The 19,999-nt window shown below is 45.8% G+C and overlaps 1 protein-coding gene across 3 annotated transcripts in view; it reads right to left on the reverse strand.

The window, feature by feature from the left end:
- Positions 1-11,359: 11,359 nt before the first annotated feature.
- The window catches only part of MYO7A (myosin VIIA), a 105,118-nt gene continuing 96,478 nt past the window's right edge, over positions 11,360-19,999 (reverse strand). For 2 of the 3 annotated variants that reach the window (XM_036861948.1, XM_036861946.1), the window contains exons 41-48: positions 18,851-18,964; positions 17,671-17,758; positions 17,381-17,487; positions 15,005-15,190; positions 14,514-14,630; positions 13,297-13,380; positions 12,249-12,368; positions 11,360-11,954 (exon numbers count right to left, since the gene is read on the reverse strand). In XM_036861948.1, the coding sequence (XP_036717843.1) occupies positions 11,865-11,954; positions 12,249-12,368; positions 13,297-13,380; positions 14,514-14,630; positions 15,005-15,190; positions 17,381-17,487; positions 17,671-17,758; positions 18,851-18,964 (906 nt within the window). In that variant the 3' untranslated portion in view covers positions 11,360-11,864. The other variant, XM_036861947.1, reaches the window with a different exon arrangement.

A 19,999-nucleotide genomic window follows, 5' to 3' on the forward strand; every position in this document is an offset into this window, starting at 1 on the left:
CTGTTTTAAGAGTTTTCAGTTGCCATTTACAAAAACCAGTTTTGCCTGATCTACATAAATTTATAGAAAGACTGTTGAGTACCTCCAAGAGACACTTAGAATGTGAAGGACCAAGCTTAGAATCAGGGAAGGAACAAGGAAGACTGGAAAGAAGCAAGAACCCACAGCCCAGATCCAGTCAGGTTGGGAGAATATAGCCTCCAACACTAAGCATAGTGTCACATCTTGCACCACCCACCACCTCTGGATGGGCATGTACTGCTGCTGCCACCTCTCTAGCTTTAGGATGTATTTTTCAGCCCTTTAAAGAAGTTGATTATTTGTCTTCTGTCTCTTGTAGTTTCTTATGAAAAGGCTTCCAAAAAAGTCTTCCATTTTTTTTTATCATTGTCCTCTACTTGTATATGTACTTTATCTCTGGCTGCTTTCAAGATTGTTCCCTTTATCACTGGTTCTCAGTAATTTGATTATGGTTTACCTTAGTGTATATGAGTGTGTCTATCTGCTTAGGGTTTGCTAAACTTCTTGGATCAGTAAGAGTATAAATTTTCAGTCTGTATTTTTCAAATATTTTTCTGCCACTAGTCTCTTTCTGGGATTCCAGTTACATAGATGTTACGTGGTTTCATATTATCCCATGGGTTACCAAGACTGTTTATTTTTAGCCTATTTAATTTTGTGCTTCATTTTGGATATATTCTATTACCATATGGTTAGTTTTTAATTGCTGTGTAACAAATTACCACAAACCCTGCAGCTCAAAACAATGCAAATTTATCAGCTTACAGTTTCTGTGGGCCAGGGGTCCAGGCATGGTTTTGCTGGGTCCTCTGCATAGAGTCTCACCAGGCTAACATCAAGGTGTTGGCCTGGACTACAATCTCATCTGAGACTTAGAGGCCTCTTCCAAGCTCACTGGTTGTTGGCAAAATTTAGTTCCTTACAATTGCAAGAATGGAGCTGTCCATGTTTTCTTAATCACTCGTGGAAGAGTTTTGCTCTAAGATCCTAGAGACTACTTTCAGGTCCTAGCTGTATGGTTCTCTCACAGCATGACATCTTACTTCTTCAAAGCCAGCAGGAGAATATCTCTTGTAGCAGATGGATTCAGGAAAAAAAAAGAAGAAAGGAAGCAAAATACTACACAAAACAGATAGAAAACAAGTTGAAACATGGTAGTCATAAATTCAACTATTTTATTAATTACATTAAACATAAATGAATGAAATTCTCAAAACAGGAGTAGAGATTGTCAGACTGGATAGAAGAAAGCAGGACACAACCATATGCTGTCTACAAAAGAAGTACTTAAAATACAAAAACACAGGTAGATTAAAACTGAAAGGATGGAAAATAATATGCCATGCAAACAATAAGCATAAGAAATAATATCTGAAAAACTTCAAAACATGGAGCATTACTAGAAACAAAGATTTCATGATGATAAAATGATCAATATATCAGGAAGGCACTATAAAGTATATACTTAATAGCAGAGCTTCAAAATACATTAAAAAATGAGAAAATCATACTTGGAGATTTTAATATTCCTCTCTCATTACCTGAAAGAACAACTAAACACACAAAAATAAAATCAGAAGGATATAGAAGTCTGAATACTTTCAGCCAACTTGACCTAACTGACAGAAAATGTTATACTCAACAATGGCAGAATATACATTTTAAATGTACATGGGATATTTGCCAAAATGGACCACATGACAAGCTATAAACATCTGGACGAGATCACTGAGTTACCTAATATATAGACACAAACAGAGAATTAGGCAAAATGAGGATACAGAGAAATATATTCCAATCAAAACAAGACAAAACCTCAGAAAAAGAACTAAATGAAGCAGAGATGATCAATCTACCTGATAAAGAGTTAAAATTAATGGTCATAAATACGATCACCCATCTCAGGCAAAAAAATGGATGAACATCGTGCAAACTTCAACAGAAAGATAGAAAGTATAAGAAAGTACCAAATAGTAGTTATAACTGAACTGAAAAATACATTAGAAGGGTTCAACAGCAAACTGGATGAGGTAGAAGAATAAATCAGTGAGCTGGAAGACAAAACAATGGAACTCACCAAGACAGAGCAGCAAAATGAAAAAAGAAGTTTACAAAGGGAAGATACAATATGGGACATTTGGGACAGAATCAAGTGTAACGGCATTCACATTATAGGGCCTCCAGAAGGAGAAGAGAGAGAGAAAGGGCCAGAAAAATTAAATGAAGAAAAAGTGGATGAACACTTTTCTAATCTGGGGAAGACAACAGACCTCCAGATCCAGGAAGCCCAGAGTTCCAAATAAGATGAACCCAAAAAGACACATACCAAGACACATTACAATTAAAATGGTAAAGGTAAAGATAAAGAGAGAATCCTAAAAGGAGCAAGCAAAAATCAGCTTGTTACATATAAGGGAAACCCCATAAGGCTATCAGTAGATTTTTTAGCAAAAACTTTACAGGCCAGAAGGGATAGGCATGATATATTGAAAGTGTTGACAGGAAAAAACTTCCAACCAAGAATTCTCTACCCAGCAAGGTTGCCATTCAGAATTGAAGGAGAGATCAAGAGTTTCCCAGGTAAACAAAAGCTAGAGGAGTTCATCACCACTAAACCAGTTCTACAAGAAATGTTAAAGGGAGTTCTTTCAGCTAAAAAGGAATGGCACTAATTGATAATAAGTAAGTGTACAAAAGTAAAAATCTCACTGGAAAATGTATATATATAATGAAGGTAGTAGATGGGTCACTTATAAAGCAAGTATGAAGACTAAAAACCAAAGTGATAAAAATGACTAAAATTAAGAGACAAAGAAGGACACTACAAAATGATCAAGGGATCAATCCAAGAAGAAGATATAACAATTGTAAATATTTATGCACCCAACATAGGAGCACCTCAATACATAAGGCAAATGCTGACAGCCATAAAGGGGGAAATCAACAGTAACACAATCACAGTAGGGGACTTTAACACCCCATTTTCACCAATGGACAGATCATCGAAAATGAAAATAAATAAGGAAACACAAGCTTTAAATGATACATTAAACAAGATGGACTTAACTGGTATTTTTAGGACAGTCCATCCAAAAGAACAGAATATACTTTCTTCTCAAGTGCTCATGGAACATTCTCCAGGATAGATCATATCTTGTGTCACAAATCAAGCCTTGGTAAATTTAAGAAAATTGAAATTGTATCAAGTATCTTTTCCGACCACAATGCTGTGAGACTAGATATCAATTACAGGAAAAGATCTGTAAAAAATACAAACACATGGAGGCTAAACAATACACTACTAAATAACCAAGAGATCAGTGAAGAAATGAAAGAGGAAGTCAAAAAATACCTAGAAACAAATGACAATGAAAACACGATGACCCTAAACCTATGGGATGCAGCAAAAGCAGTTCTAAGAGGGAAGTTTATATCAATACAATCCTACCTCAAGAAACAAGAAACATCTCAAATGAACAACCTAACCTTACACCTAAAGCAATTAGAGAAAGAAGAACAAAAAAACCCCAAAGTTAGCAGAAGGAAAGAAATCATAAAGATCAGATCAGAAATAAGTAAAAAAGAAATGAAGGAAACGATAGCAAAGATCAATAAAACTAAAAGCTGGTTCTTTGAGAAGATAAACAAAATTGATAAACCATTAGCCAGACTCATCAAGAAAAAAGGAGAAGCCTCAAATCAAGAGAATTAGAAGTGTAAAAGGAGAAGTAACAACTGACACTGCAGAAATACAAAGGATCATGAGAGATTACTACAAGCAACTCTATGCAAATAAAATGGACAGCCTGGAAGAAACAGACAAATTCTTAGAAAAGCACAACCTTTTGAGACTGAACCAGGAAGAAATAGAAAATATAAACAGACCAATCACAAGCACTGAAATTGAGACTGTGATTAAAAATCTTCCAACACACAAAAGCCCAGGACCAGATGGCTTCACAGGCGAATTCTATCAAACATTTAGAAAAGAGCTAACACCTCTCCTTCTCAAACTCTTCCAAAATATAACAGAGGGAAGAACACTCCCCAACTCATTCTACGAGGCCACCATCACCCTGATAGAAAAACCAGACAAAGATGTCACAAAGAAAGAAAACTACAGGCCAATATCATTGATGAACATAGATGCGAAAATCCTCAACAAAATACTAGCAAACAGAATCCAACAGCACATTAAAAGGATCATACACCATGATCAAGTGCGGTTTATTCCAGGAATGCAAGGATTCTTCCGTATACGCAAATCAATCAATGTGATAAACCATATTAACAAATTGAAGGAGAAAAACCATATGGTCATCTCAATAGATGATGCAGAAAAAGCTTTCAACAAAATTCAACACCCATTTATGATAAAAACCCTCCAGAAAATAGGCATAGAGGGAACTTACCTCAACATAATAAGGCCATATATGACAAACCCACAGCCAACATCGTTCTCCATGGTGAAAAACTGAAACCATTTCCTCTAAGATCAGGAACAAGACAAGGTTGTCCACTCTCACCACTGTTATTCAACATAGTTTTGGAAGTTTTAGCCACAGCAATCAGAGAAGAAAAAGAAATAAAAGGAATCCAAATCGGAAAAGAAGAAGTAAAGCTGTCACTGTTTGCAGATGACATGATACTATACATAGAGAATCCTAAAGATGCTACCAGAAAATTACTAGAGCTAATCAATGATTTTGGTAAAGTAGCAGGATACAAAATTAATGCACAGAAATCTCTTGCATTCCTATATACTAATGATGAAAAATCTGAAAGAGAAATTAAGGAAACACTCCCATTTACCATTGCAACAAAAAGAATAAAATACCTAGGAACAAACCTACCTAAGGAGACAAAAGACCTGTATGCAGAAAACTATAAGACACTGATGAAAGAAATTAAAGATAATACAAACAGATGGAGAGATATACCATGTTCTTGGATGGGAAGAATCAACATTGTGAAAATGACTATACTACCCAAAGCAATCTACTGATTCAGTGCAATCCCTATCAAACTACCGATGGCATTTTTCACAGAACTAGAACAAAAAATTTCACAATTTGTATGGAAACACAAAACACCCTGAATAGCCAAAGCAATCTTGAGAAAGAGAAACGGAGCTGGAGGAGCCAGGCTCCTGGACTTCAGATTATACAACAAAGCTACGGTAATCAAGACAATATGGTACTGGCACAAAAACAGAAATATAGATCAATGGAAAAGGATAGAAAGCCCAGAGATAAACCCACACCAATATGGTCACCTTATATTTGATAAAGGAGGCAAGAATATACAATGGAGAAAAGACAGCCTCTTCAATAAGTGGTGCTGGGAAAACTGGATAGCTACATGTAAAAGTATGAAATTAGAACACTCACTAACACCAAACACAAAAATAAACTCAAAATGGATTAAAGACCTAAATGTAAGGCCAGACACTATCAAACTCTTAGAGGAAAACTTAGGCAGAACACTCTATGACATAAATCACAGCAAGATCCTTTTTGACCCACCTCCTAGAGAAATGGAAATAAAAACAAAAATAAACATATGGGACCTAATGAAACTTAAAAGCTTTTGCACAGCAAAGGAAACCATAAAGAAGATGAAAAGGCAACCCTCAGAATGGGAGAAAATATTTGCAAGTGAACCAACTGACAAAGGATTAATCTCCAAAATTTACAAGAAGCTCATGTTTATCCAAAAAACAAACAACCCAATCCAAAACTGGGCAGAAGACCTAAATAGACATTTCTCCAAAGAAGATATACAGATTGCCAACAAACATATGAAAGGATGCTCAACATCACTAATGATTAGAGAAATGCAAATCAAAACTACAATGAGGTATCACCTCACACCAGTCAGAATGGCCATCATCAAAAAATCTACAAACAATAAATGCTGGAGAGGGTGTGGAGAAAAGGGAACCCTCTTGCACTGTTGGTGGGAATGTAAATTGATACAGCCACTATGGAGAACCCTAGTATGGAGGTTCCTTAAAAAACTAAAAATAGAACTACCATGTGACCCAGCAATCTCACTACTGGGCATATACCCTGAGAAAACCATAATTCAAAAAGAGTCATGTACCACAATGTTCATTGCAGCTCTATTTACAATAGGCAGGACATGGAAGCATCCTAAGTGTCCATCGACTGATGAATGGATAAAGAAGATGTGGCACATATATACAATGGAATATTACTCAGCCATAAAAAGAAACGAAAATGAGTTATTTGTAGTGAGGTGGATGGACCTAGAGTCTGTCATACAGAGTGAAGTAAGTCAGAAAAACAAATACCGAATGTTAACACATATATATGGAATCCAAAAAAAAAAAAGGTTATGAAGAACCTAAGGGCAGGACAGGAATAAAGACGCAGACGTAGAGAATGGACTTGAGGACATGGGAAGGGGGAAGGTTAAGCTGGGACGAAGTGAGAGAGTGGCATGGACATATATACACTACCAAATGTGAAATAGATAGCTAGTGGGAAGCAGCTTCATAGGAAAGGGAGATCAGCTCGGTGCTTTGTGACCACCTAGAGGGGTGGGATAGGGAGGATGGGAGGGAGACGCAAGAGGGAGGAGATATGGGGATATATGTATATGTAGAGCTGATTCACTTTGTTATAAAGCAGAAACTAACACCACTGTAAAGCAATTATACTCCAATAAAGATGTTAAAAAAAGGGGGGGGATATGGGGATATATGTATGCATATGGCTGATTCACTTTGTTGTACAACAGAAACTAACAGTATTGTGAAGCAATTATACTTCAATAAAAATCTATTTTTAAAAAAATGACTAAAATTACAATTAGTTAGGGATGCCAAAAATAAGATGTAAACTGTGTCATTGATAAATTTCAAAAAAACCAAAATCACACAGTTTGTTCTGTGACCACAAGAGAAATTAAATTAGAAGCAAACAATAAAATATCTAGATAATCCTCTACCGAAAATTAATGTATTTCTAAACATTTCATTGATCAAGGCATTAATCACAAGGGAAATGGGAAAATATAATTGTAAAGGATAATGCATATACAGCAGCAAAATTTGTGGGGTACAGCTTAAAGCAGAACTTAGAGGGAAATTTGTAACTTTAAATGTCAGAAAGAAGATTGTTAAGGTAGAAACTTAATCAATATTAAACCAATCTAAAAGAGATAAGTAAATTTTTCTCCAAGTAAAAGGAAGGAAATAAGAATGATAGGAGCAATGAAATAGAAAAGATAAAACAATAGAGAAAAATTTTTAAATGAAAAGTTAGTTCTTAGGAAAGATTAATAAAATTGATAAACTCTTAGTAAAATGAATGAGAGAGATTGAGTGCCAATATGATGAATGATTAATGAAAGAGGGACTATCTCTCCACATCCTATAAATAAAAATGAAAATTATAAACATTTTTAGGCCATTAAATTTGACAATTTAAATGAAGTAGACAAATTCCTGGAAATGTACAAGTTATCAGAACTGAGAGAAGAAGAAACAGAGATTTGTAATGACCCACTATCCATCAGATTCAAATCTGTGTCAAAAACTTCACCACAAAGAAAAGTCCAGGCCCAATGAGTTTCACTGGTTAATCAAATATTTAAGAAATAATACCAATTTTATACCAACTCAAAAAAAAAAAAAAGCAGAGGAAGGAACATTTCCTAGCTGACTCTTTGAGGCCAGCAATAATCTCTTATAAAAAATGTCTGACAAAGACAGTACAAGAACTAAATTTAGAGATCAGTATCATTCATGAACTTAGACATTAAAATCCTGAACAAAATATTAGCAGATTGAATCCATCAGTATATAAAAAGGACAAAACATCCGGAGCAAGTGAGATTTATCCCAGCAGTGCAAGATAAATATATCATTTGAAAATTAATCAAACCTACCATATTAATAAAATAAAGTAGAAAAAGCATATTTGACAAAATTCAATACCTATTTATGATCAAAGCTCTGAGTAAGCTAGAAATAGAAACTTCCTCAATCTGATGAAAGATATTTACAAAAAACCTCCAGCCAATATCATTTTTAATAGTGAAACAGTATTTTCCCTCTAAGATCAGAAATAAGGCAAGGATATCTGCCACTTCTATTTGGTGTTGTACTGGAGATCCTAGCCAGTTTAGTAAGATAGATAACAGGCATAAAGGAAGAAATAAAACTCCTGATTTGCAATATGATTATTTACATTAAAAAATTCTGAAGAATCAAATGACAAACCTACTAACCTACTAGAACTGGTGACTTAAGCAATGCCTCAGGATACAAGTCAATATACAAAAAATCAACTGTATGTCTATATATTATCAATGAATAACTGGAAACTTTAAAAATTGAAATAGCATCATTTACAACAGCATAAAAACATAAATAGGAATTTTAGGAAAATATTGCAAGCCCTTGCAAAGAAGATAGATGACTGGTCACTGAAAACTACAAAAGTTTAGTGAGAGAAAAAAGACCCAGATAAATGGAGCAACATAACACAGTCATGAATTTGCAAACCTAATATGGTAGATATTGGTTGTCATGGAATTGACCTACAAATTCAAGTGCAATAAAAATCCGCTTCCTCCTGTGAAGCTGACAAAAAAATGTAGCTCATGTGTGCAACTGTTTCTTCAAGATTGAAATTACACTCAGGGCAAAAATAACTGAATTTAGGGCTTACCTCTTTGGATTCTCACCCTCTTCTAGATTCCTGCTCCACAGCTCCTCAGTATACTGTAATTCTTAGATAATTTTAAGATGTTTTCTTGGTTTTGTATATTATCCATTTTTAAATTTGTCTTTGATAAGAGTCAGTTTCCTAGCTCCATTACTAGAAAAAGTCTCCATCGTCTATTTTTTCTATCATTCAGTTAGAGAAAAAAAAACAATTTTTTGAGCAATTATTGTGTGACAGACACTCTTGAGCACTGTACATGTGGTGGCAAGCAAGACAAAGTCTCTGTCCCTAAAAAGCTCCCGTTCTAATGGAGGATGTGTTCATGTTTCTATTCAAACTGCTTCGGGAACAGTGGTTGTGAAATGCATGCACTTTAAGCAAATGTCAATCTCTGCCTTCTGAGGGCTTCCATGGTGAGTTAGAACCTTATGCAATAGGCTCTTAAACTCCAGCACCTTGATGAATTGAGGACCAAAGAAAAGTCTGCCCAAAGCCTGGATAGGGAGAGAGCTAGGGGGAAAGTATCTGAGATGGTAAGTGAGGGGCTAACATTTTAAAGATGACTAGAATTTTACCATACGACTGGCAAAGATTCGAGAAGTGACTTTGGAGGAATCTGTGTTGTTGTCTTTTCTATCCCACAGAAACTCCAAGGGCAAGCCTCCGAGACGAAGCACTGAAAGTTACGGAAAGCCCTGGACTTTAACCAAGAGCGAAAGGGAACGCTCAGGCTCTAAAGCCATCATACCAGAGCCTGTTGAGGAAACCACCAAACCAACGATACCGCCCTAGGATGCTGTTAGACAGCCGGTGCCCACCGAGCCGGCCTTTGAACCCACCCAGGCACCCACCTCAGAGGCCAGCAGAGAGGCCACCCTCCAAAGTGCATTGCCTACCTTGGAGGCAGATGAACCAACAGTTCCCTCTGTGGAGGACCCTCCTCCTGAAACAGAACCTGAAAAGCACCCCTACTATTGAATCCTCCCAATAATCCTCTTTTATGATGGTTTCCACCACATCCAGCATGTCCTTCTCCTCCTTTGGGCTGTCTTCAGAGAAGAATTAGCCACAACTTGCCCCCTTCTTCTTCTTCCTCTCTGTGCCCCAGGGTGACCTGATGGTAGAGAGGGGTCAAGAAAGGAGTGCAGCAGATCCCGGAGGCTCTCAGGAAAACCATTTTGGTCTAGCCTTCATCTCAAGGGCATGAGCAAAGGGAAAAAAGTTTTGGTCTTGGAGCTGGAACTGGTTGCTCTCTGGGTGTCACAGGATTTGTCTCATCGTAACCTTCATAACATTCCCCACTAAAGGAGTGGCTGTGGTGAACATCAGCATGTAAATAACGGCAACCTCTCAGGAACTCGGAAGGTAAGTGATGCAATCTTTAGACCCTCTGTGGTCACTCAGGCTGACAAAGACTAGGGGATGAGTGCCAAAGTGAGTCAGAGAAGGAGAGGTGGCATGGGCACAAGTCGGGGGTAAAGATCTCATCCCACACGCACATCCTGTCGTACAGTGTGCAGTGGGTGCTTCCTAATAGCTTGTCATTGGCTGATTCCCCAATGGGGTGATGGGCATAATCCCATGTCCACCCAAAGGCATTTGGTCTTGAAGGGAAACTAGAGCTGAGAATACCTGTCTGGGAGCCCAGCGTTAGAAGCAGCAAGTTGTGTTCCACTATGTGCCCATCAGGTATTCACACTCCTCCAGGGCTCATATTCCCCTGTATATGATGGTGTGTAGGGGAAGACACCACAGCACCTTCCTTGTGGCTCAGATTTATCCCGGGCTGACTGTGGAGTCATGTGAACATTGGTGGGGCAGGGCTGCCTCAGGTGGCAGCATTGTCATCCCAGAAAGCAGGGCTGTCTGGTTTGGGGCCTCCATTTCACCAGCCAGCCCCTCCACCTCCCGCACAGGCATCTGGAGAGAACAGGAATAGCACTCCCTGTGGAGTGGTTTGTCACCTACATGCAGGTGACCCCAGACCCTTGAGTGTGTGAGGGCAAGTGGAGCTGGGTTGGCTGTGCTAAAGTACCAGGGGGGCCTTGAGGACAGATCACAAACATGCCAACATCTCCCCTGTCATTTCTCTAGGCGCTCATCCCAGCCACAGCCCAGAAGGATGCCCACCCCCAGATCACACCTTCCCTGTCTGAATCCCCCAGCCCCGGACCTGCCCAGGTCATGTCCAAACTTGTATGTTCCATCCTGGTCACAAAGTAATATTTTACAGGCACCCACTGGACGTAAGGATTCATCCCAAGGCAGCATGGTTCCTGAGGTTCTTGGAGGTTTCTTGATGAGCCAAGGAGATGTTTCTGGCAGGATGCAAGGGCCACTCTTGATCCACTGGCCCTAGGTAAGGCCCAGAAGCTGGTCCCCCCTCTGGATCTCCAGCCCATCCACACTTAGGTCACCGCCTCCCAGGGCAGCATCCCCTCAGCCTGCCCCAGGCCCAGCCAGTCCTTTAAGCACCCCCAACCAACCCCCAGACCAGCTTGACCCTGCACGCACAGACCAAGGAGACAGTTCTATAGGCCACTCCCCCAAAGGGCCCTGTCCTATCCCCACACCCTGCCCCTCCCCCAGCAAAGACACTACAGGGCCAGAAGATGGAACACATGCTTTATGCCTGAGGTGATCAGGGGAGCCTCGAGCAGGGGCTCAGCACTCACTCACACTGTAATATATAAAAGTGGTCCGTCTCCCTCACCCAAGCTGAGGCTCCTGGACTTAGGGGAATTAAGCCATCCCTTAGGCTTCAGAACAATCTTGGTTTGGTTTGGTTGTTCCATGAAGAACTAGGTAGTCCTCTTGGTTACCTTTCCTGGTGGTGCACAGAAAGTCAAAAGAGGTCACATGGTAGGGCTAGTCTGAGATAAGAACGGCATCCAAGGAGCACAGGGTTTTACAACTGGGAAGGCCACAGCAAGCCAGGAGTAGAACCAACCGGGTGCTTCAGGGGTGGATGGAGGGGAGTTCTGCATCCCGGCGAGGCCGCTGCACCGGAAGGAGGGTCAGAGGCCACGATGGTACGGTCAGTGGTGGCCCAGCCTCCCTGCCTCGATGGCAGAGGTCGCTGATGGTCCTGAGCCAGCTGCTGCCTGGAGAGCAGGCACAGAGCCAGCACCACCTCCCCGCTGTTCACTTGCCACTCCTGGAGCCCCGCTGTTTGCTCATGGCCGTGAGCATCTGGCTAATATAGGAAGTCAGGAGGTCATCCATCTTGTAGCCCTGGAAACAGCAGCAAGAAGATAGATAAACAGAGCACAGAGTAGGACACGGCCGCCCACTTAGACCCAGAACACAGCTCCCAGGAGGCTGCAGTGGACAGAAGCCCAGACAAAGGCAGACCCTGCCCACCCTCTGGACTTAAGTCTCCCCAGCCACACAGCTGAAGGGTTGGATTCATCCAGCCAGACATCTAGGGCTCTAAGCTGTTGCGACCTCACATTAAGGTGCTAATTTGTGGGTCCCTCAATTGAAGCTGCAGGTGAGCCCGCCAGGCCTGGAAGGAAGAGCTCTCACCAGTGACGTCTCACAGAGAAGTTTGCTCCCGCGCACCAGGTTCCCAATGGTGATGTGGAAGTAGGTGTTGCCGCTGCTCCAGTTGGAGATCTTGGTGAACGGGTGAGTGGTCAGGATGTCCTAGGGGAGCAGAGAGTCTGAAGCTGCACGGCCTGGACTGTCTGGCCTCACTCTCCTCAGCTCCAGCCCACAGACACCACCCACAGGAAGGACCTCAGGCTCTCAGACGAGAAAAGGAGCAAAGAGTAGAGTCCAGCTGTGCCGTGGAGCTGCTGTGGGAAGCAGATGCCTTCCCCCTCCAGGCCTTGGGCGGGGCCAGCTGGTGGGACAACCAAGGAAGCCCAGGAGGCCGTCAGGTGTATGGGGCCCAGAACTGGAAATCTGAGAGCCTGAAGGAACTGAAACTGTGGTCCCAGATGAGATGGTCCAGCAGAGTTGGAGGGGGGAGACAAGAAGACACAGACTTGGGGAACACGGTGTGTGGGCTGGGTAGAGAAGAAGCCCAGGGAAGTGCCTGAGAGGGAGACCAAGGGAGATATGAGGAAAACCAGGAAAGTGGGCACAGGGAGCCAAGGGGAAGATGGTGGTCATTGCCCCCTTCGCCAACAGCCCCAGTTGTACCCTCCTGTGTCAGTGGTAGGACTTGTCTCCTGGCCCCCTTGGTAGGAACTGCTCAGGCCCACAAACCTGAGCAGCAGTTACCCCAGTAGAGCCTCCCACCCTGACCAATGTGGACAGAGAGCATTCTGGAAGGAGGAAGTAGTTGGTAGTATCCAATGATGCTGAAAGGCCAAGCACTAAAGAGTGATTGGATTTAGTATCGAGGGCTTTGTTAGTAACTCAGAGAGCAGTTTTGATGGAGAGATGAGAGGTAAGGAAGTAGACACAGCAAACACGGTCAGCCTCTCAAGATGTGTGGCCAGGTGGGTGGATGACGCGAGGATGGTGGTGGCCGATAGGGTCTCTTGGGGTTTGAGTCTGGGGGGCCTTTGTTAGAAGTGCAAACAGAGAAGCCCACCCCCGCCTGCTCTTCCCTGTCACTGCTCACCTTGGTTCTGGGATCAATGAGGCTGACCCCGTACTTGTTGATGGCAATTAGGAGAATCTCAGGAAAGTTTGGCTCTGTAGTTTGCTAGTTAAAAGAAAAAAGCCAGAGACATCAGGTGGGGAACCCAGAGCAGGAAATATTATAAACATTTGGAGCAGGAGTGAAGCCGCCCCCAGCTGGGCCTAAGTCTAGCTCTCCTGCTGCCTGCTTGATACCAGGGGTGCAGTGGTGCTCGTGGTCCTGCCACGACCTCATGGTTTCTATCAGTACCTCTGCTGGGCCCTCAGAGCTACCCCAAATCCCTTCATGGGTCCCCAACCAGCCCGGCAGCAGTTTCAGCCCTTCTGTCCTGCTTCTCTAGGAGTCCCTGCTATTGCTCTCTCTCAGCCCTGAAGCCTCTCATCTTTAAAAAAGCCTCCTTGAACCCTACACCTGCCTCCAGGTGTACCTACCTACCTCTCTCTTCGTTGCACAGCCAGGCTTCTCAAAGGGCCCCCCTCCCCAGTGTGTAGCAAGGCCATTCCCCCCTCTCCATCCTGACCTATCCCCTCACTCCAGCCACTTCACCATCCTCCTGCCTCTGGTCCTGCCCCTCAGATCCATCCCCACCCTGAAGTCAGAGTGGGCTCTGGCCCCATCATCCCTGCACAAAACCCTCCAGGCTGGGCACCACCTGCAGGAGGAACCCTATCCGCCTCTCCTGCTCACCAACCTGCTTCTTACCACAGCCTGCTCGCCTCACACCCCACGCCCATCCACACTCACCCACTCACACTTCCTGCCCAGGCCTGAGCTCTCACGCCTCTGGGTCTTTGCTCGTGCCAGGCTGTCTGCCAGGAACCCTCCCCTCAGGGTCTCCCTGGAAAGCTCAACATTGCCTCCTCCAGGAAGCCTCCTCAGCCTTCGCAGTCTGGTTGGGCCTCCCAGGCTCTGCCACCCCACTGTCACGGTGCAGATCATCCTGCATTACTCTGGCCTTTTTACACATCTGCCTCCCCTGCCAGGCTGAGATAATGGCCCCTCAGTGTCCCAGGACTAAGCCCAGGGCCCAGTACTTAGCTGAGACACCTAGCTGGGACAAAGCTGAGGGCCATTTCCTCCTTTCCTTGGCAGGCAGGTGGCAGAGACCACTGCAGTTTCCCAAAGTCATGGGGAGGAGTCTCTGTGCCATCTGGTTCCCCCTCGTCCTCTCTGAGAAGCACCCACCCACAGCATACCTTCACCTCGAAGAAGGCTGAGCCGAAGGTGGGCCACTTGAAGATGAGCTTCAGGAAGGCCAGCTTGGCCTCCTCCTTGGATTTCCCTGCGTGCTTGTTGAAATAGGCGACGATGGACTGCAGGGGGAGGGGGGGGTCAGAGTCCCCTCCCCTGCCGCTCCTGCCCCATCTGCACTGTCGGCAGCTGTCATGGGCCCTGGAGGGCCAGGTATAGGAGGGGGGTCCTGGAGGCTATGAAGCCTCCCCACTTATACCAGTTAATGGACTCCTGACAGCCCTTCCCTCCCCAAAGCAAGCAGGCCAAACAGTATCAAAATCCAGTCACCATGGTAACCAGGACAGGGCAAATTACTGCCAAGTGGCCGGCTGAATTTACAGGGACCACAAGAGATACTTCCCTGGGCTGCTGTCCAGCACCTGCCCCCTTGACCCTGGGGTACCCAGAGAACCATTCAGGGGGCCCCAATTCCCACTGTCTCCCCCATGGTCACCCGCTTCCAGTCGTCAGGTGAGATCTGCCGGATGAGGTCCTGGGGCACCAGCTCCCGTAGAAGCTTGGGGATGCTGGGGAAGTAGGACTTGTCCTCCTCAAACTTGGCTCTGTAGATGAGTGCCCCCAGCTGCAGCACTTCCTCCCGCGTGCACTTGTGGTAGCCTCGGAGATACTTGGGCAACTCCTGCCAGAGACAGAGCAGGTCACAGGCAGTGGAGGCACCTGGAGGAAGCGGGCTCCTTCCCTTAAGCACCCCCCCCCACCACGAGGCCGGGTCTACTGCTTTACCCCACATTGGGCCCACCTGCTTCCCCAACCTCAGCTGACACTGCTCCCCAAGGGGGGAAGGCACAGTACAGGGAAACAGCATTATGCCACACAGATTCAGTGCTTTACAGATTTAAAGCAGAGCCAGGTGTGAAGATCATCTCATTTTCCCCCATAACAGTCCAGTGAGGTGAACAGCCCCATTTCAGAGATGATGAAGAAACTCAGAGGGACCAGCTGGGGTGAGTGACTGTTCCATAACCCTAACCCCCCAGGCCTGTCCTTCTTTGGGAAGAGCCTCTCAGGCTGGCCTCCTCCCGCTGTGTTCCCTTGAGACCCACTGATTTCATCAGCAGCACCAGCCCCATCCCCACCTTGATCTTCCAGACCCAGAACCAGAGTAGCTGAGGATGAGGAGCTGACTGAAAGCAAAGATGAAGCCTCTAAAGAAGGGCCAGCACTGCCCACAGGCTCCTGGAACCTTACATCTGTCTTATCCACTATCTATCTATCTGAAGAGTAGGGAAACCAAGGATGGCCTGAGGATACACTGCAGATCAGAAACTATCCACCCACCTTTTCATCTACTCACCCATCCATCTATCCCTCCAGCTATTCACCCGCCCACATTATCTCCCCACCCACCTGCCCACCCATAAGGGTGTACCTACCCACATCAAACTCCCATTAATTCCCCCATTTGTCCATCCATCCATGTACCAATATCCACTCATACATTCATTCACCATTCATCCTTCCACCCAACCATTTAGTGAGTCACCAATTCACCTATGAACCCATCCATCAAGCCAACAAATATTAAGCATCTACTATGGGTCAGGCCCTTTAAGCAACAACATATACCCTCCCTACTCTCATGGAACTTGTAGTCAAGGACAGACATTATTCATCAAACCAATGTGTAATTACAATCTTTGAAGGAATTGTTCTCAGTACTATGAGAGAATATAGCAAGGTGACCCAATCTAGTCTGGGGGGCAGGGAAGACTTCCCTTAAGATAAGATGATTGAATTGACATCTAAAAACTCAGTAGCTGAGAGAAAGAACCAAGGGAGGAGCATTCCAGAAGAGAGACATTACGAAGGCACATCTGAGAATCTGAGAAAATGCAGCTGGCGTGAGCTGAGCAAAGGAGTGTTGGTACAAGGCAATGGGAAGCCACTGAGAGGATCATGGTGACCACCCTGTGGAGAATGGATTGAAGACAGATGGAGGAGAGATGGAGGAGATCAGAGAGAAGGTTATGGGCTTCTTCCAGATAACAGAAGATGGTGGACCAACCCAAGTTGGTGGAGGTGGTGATGGAGAGACGTGAATGCATTTTAGAGATATTCAGGAGGTAAAGTCATCAGGTGAGTGATTTGGGACATGGGAGAGGTCTACGCTGACTCAGGTTTCTGCCTTGGGGGAGCTGGTAGTTAACGGTGCCACCTGCTAAACGGGCAACATGGGGCAAAGGGGAAAGGGGAGAGGAAGATCCTGGGTTTGAAGGAAGGCGGCCCTTCTGGCTCCCAGGCCAGGGTTCTCTCTACTAGGGCAGCCGCCTTCCCCACCACTGGTGCCCCTCCCAGCATCCTGGTCTGTCTGTCCCACAGAACGGTAAACGGCCACCTCAGAAGAGACCGCTGAGTCTGCAGTCATGAAGACCTGGAATCAAACCCCAGTTCCATCAGCCCTGTGATCCTAATTACATCACCTGATCTCTCTGAGTGTTTCTCTGTAAAATGGGAACAACATGCCTCCTTCTTGGGGTATGTTGAGAGGACAGAATGAGTACAAACTGCCAGACACATAATAGAGGCTCAGCCTGTGAGCCACCCTGCTGGCTTCCCGCAGGCCCATGCCTTTGCTCGAAAACGTTTACAGACCCAGGTGTACCAGCAGAATCCCAAATTCAGAGCATAGCCCCTCACCAAGGGAAGGGCCTGAGAGCGCAGCCCGAGGGCTGGAGGGTTGGGAAGGAGAAGGATCTGAGGTCGGGCCGCCTCCGGAGACCCCGGCAGGCATGGCTTCCGGTCCATGCTGTTGCTCTGCCCCTGGCAAGGACAGCAGGCAGCCATGGCAGAGGGGTTCTGGGCAGCTCACCTGGTAATAGTGGAAGATGGAATCGGCCATGGGGTCCTTCCCTGGCACCGTGGTGGTCCACAGCTTCTTCATGAAGAACACCTGGTAGGTGAGCGAGGGCATGATTCCTGTGGTAGAGGGCAATCGGTCACCCAGAAGATCCCAGCACAGAAGGGTGCCCAGCCCAGCACCAGCCCCGGAGGAAGGCCTAGCTCGGGCCCCACCCAGGTGGGCCTCAGGTATGGCCCCGAGCCAGGACCTGGCGGCCCCAGGCCTCAGATGATCCCAGGCCTCAGCCTCACCATCCTTACCATCCTTGACGGGCCGTGCTTTCTTTATCCAGTCCGTCAGGTGTCGTACAAAGTCGAAGAAGAAGTCATTCTCAGGGACGCTGATGACCTAGGGACATGGCCATTCTAGTCCACTCATTTTAATTTGAGCAATACTGAGTTTTCTGACCTTCCCACCCAAGGCCTCCCCGGCAGCCCCTTCTCCAGAACTCCTGCTCGCAGCCCAAGCGGGTGTCCGTGTATCAACCCCGTCTTGCCCCGACTGTGCCTGTTGAGTGTGTCTGTCCAGTGACTGACAGTGACTCCCTTCAGTCATTCAGCAAAGAGTCACTGATTGATTGCTACCCTAGGACCCTGGAAAAAAGGCCGAGAAAGGGGCCCAGGCCCTGCTTTGGACATTCTCTGGTATCCGTGTCCTGCTCCTCCCACAGGCTCTAAGCCCCCCTGGGTCCAGGACCTCACTGAGATCACCTCTGGGTCACAGTGTCTGGCACAGGGACAGACATGAAGTGAGGAGACGGGCATGGATGCACAGGGCACTGTGGGTGAGCGACAGGGGAGAGCACCTGACCTGCCTGCAAGGGTCAGGGAGGCCCCCCATGGGAAGGGGCTTTCAAGCTGGGCCTGTGACTGCCATGGACATAAATGGGGCGGGGGGGGGGCAATGTGGGGTGAAGGCAGGGGCCTGTGCTTCAGAGTCAGACCTACCTGGATCTGAGTCCCTGCTGTGGGACCTGAGATAAGTCACTTAACACTTCCGAGTCCAGCTTTTGTGGTCTAGTAGGTGGGGATAGTCATCCTCCCTTCAGGGGCTTTTTCAGAGGTGAATTGACCTCAGCCTGGCAGCTGAGGGACCAGTCAAATCAGCTCCGGAAAGTACACGTGTACTGGGGCAGGGTGAGGAGCCTAGTGTGTCCAGAGCACAGAGCGCTCCCAAGAGGTCTGTGGCCAGGCTGTGCAGCGCCTCAGAGGAGACAGGTTTAGGTACAGCTGCTGCATGTAAGGGGGCCATTGCAGGGACGTAAGAAAGAGACGGGCACGATCAGATGCCATGCGCAAGAGTGTCTCTTCCTCTCCCCGTCCCTCCTTCTCTCTCTGTCCCCAGCCCCGCTGCCCTGTGAGCTGCCAGGGCGCCAGCAAATTTCCCATGAGACAGACCAAGAGCAGGCAGATAAGCAATCAGTGACCCCCCCCAACCCACCTTATCTGCAATTTTGACAAAGAGGCTGAATCCCTCGGAGGACTTGAGGAGCAGCCGGGCGGCGATGTTCTGGCAGAAGTCCTTGGCCTTAGTGCTGGACTCCACCTCGAAGGCCTGGGGGAAGGGGTGGCGGGGAGCACTTGCTTGGCTCTGGCAGGGCCTCCCCCAGGGCCTCTGGCATCCCCGTGGCCGTGCCTGCAGCTAGACGGAGCCCCCTCCCATGCAAGACACCCTCCTTCTGAGGGGGGCTTCCCCAGAGCTGGGCACCATGCTTAAGAAAAGGAAGAAGTATAAAACCTACTATGTATAAAATAAATAAACTACAAGGATATACTGCGCAACACAGGGAATATAGCCAATATTTTATAATAATTATAAGTGGAATACCACCTTTAAAAATTGTGAATCACTGTGTTGTACAGCTGACACTCATATAATACTGTACATCAACTAAACTTCAATTAAAAATAAATTTTTTTTAAAAAAGGAAAAGCAACTCCTGTCTGGGTCTTCCCAGATCGTGCCCTTCCCAACCCTTCAAGAGGGACTAAGCCTTGGCCTCCAGGGTCTTGGGCCCAGCTGTACAAGCATGAGTGATGGCAGAGGCCAAGGGAGAACAGAAGGGACAGGGTGATTGGAAGGAGAGAAACTGGAGGAAGGAGAAAGCAAACTCCAGAAAGGGTGAGGAGTCAAGAGCCGGGACGCAGCCCAGACTGGGGTTGAGAGGGATAGGAGAGTCTGGGGAAGCTTAGATGAGGGAGGAGAGCGATTTGGGGGGTCGGGGGATGCTCCATGTAGCCTTCCACAGGGGACAGGAAAAGATTTTAGGAAGTTTTTCTGTCCTTGTGACTAGAATCCTATAGCGGTATTTCTGAGTCTCTAGTCTCCAGACAAGTTTTTAAACTGCTTTTCAAACCGGAAGTTTCAATGTTGGTCTTGTTTATCTGAATGAGATGCTGTGCTGGGATGGAGCAGGGGGTGTAGATCAGGAGCCAGCCTGACCAAATGGGCATGACAAGAAGACATATAGGACTTTTGCCCAGGGGACCACGGTGGAGGGGACTCACAGGTCAGGTGAGAAGGAAGGAAGGGTTAGTCTGCAGGAGAGTGGCAGGGCAATGGGGGAGGTCTTGGGCTGCGGAGCAGGCA

Source organism: Balaenoptera musculus, chromosome 8 (assembly GCF_009873245.2).
Source record: "Balaenoptera musculus isolate JJ_BM4_2016_0621 chromosome 8, mBalMus1.pri.v3, whole genome shotgun sequence".
Classification (NCBI taxonomy): Eukaryota; Metazoa; Chordata; class Mammalia; order Artiodactyla; family Balaenopteridae; genus Balaenoptera; species Balaenoptera musculus.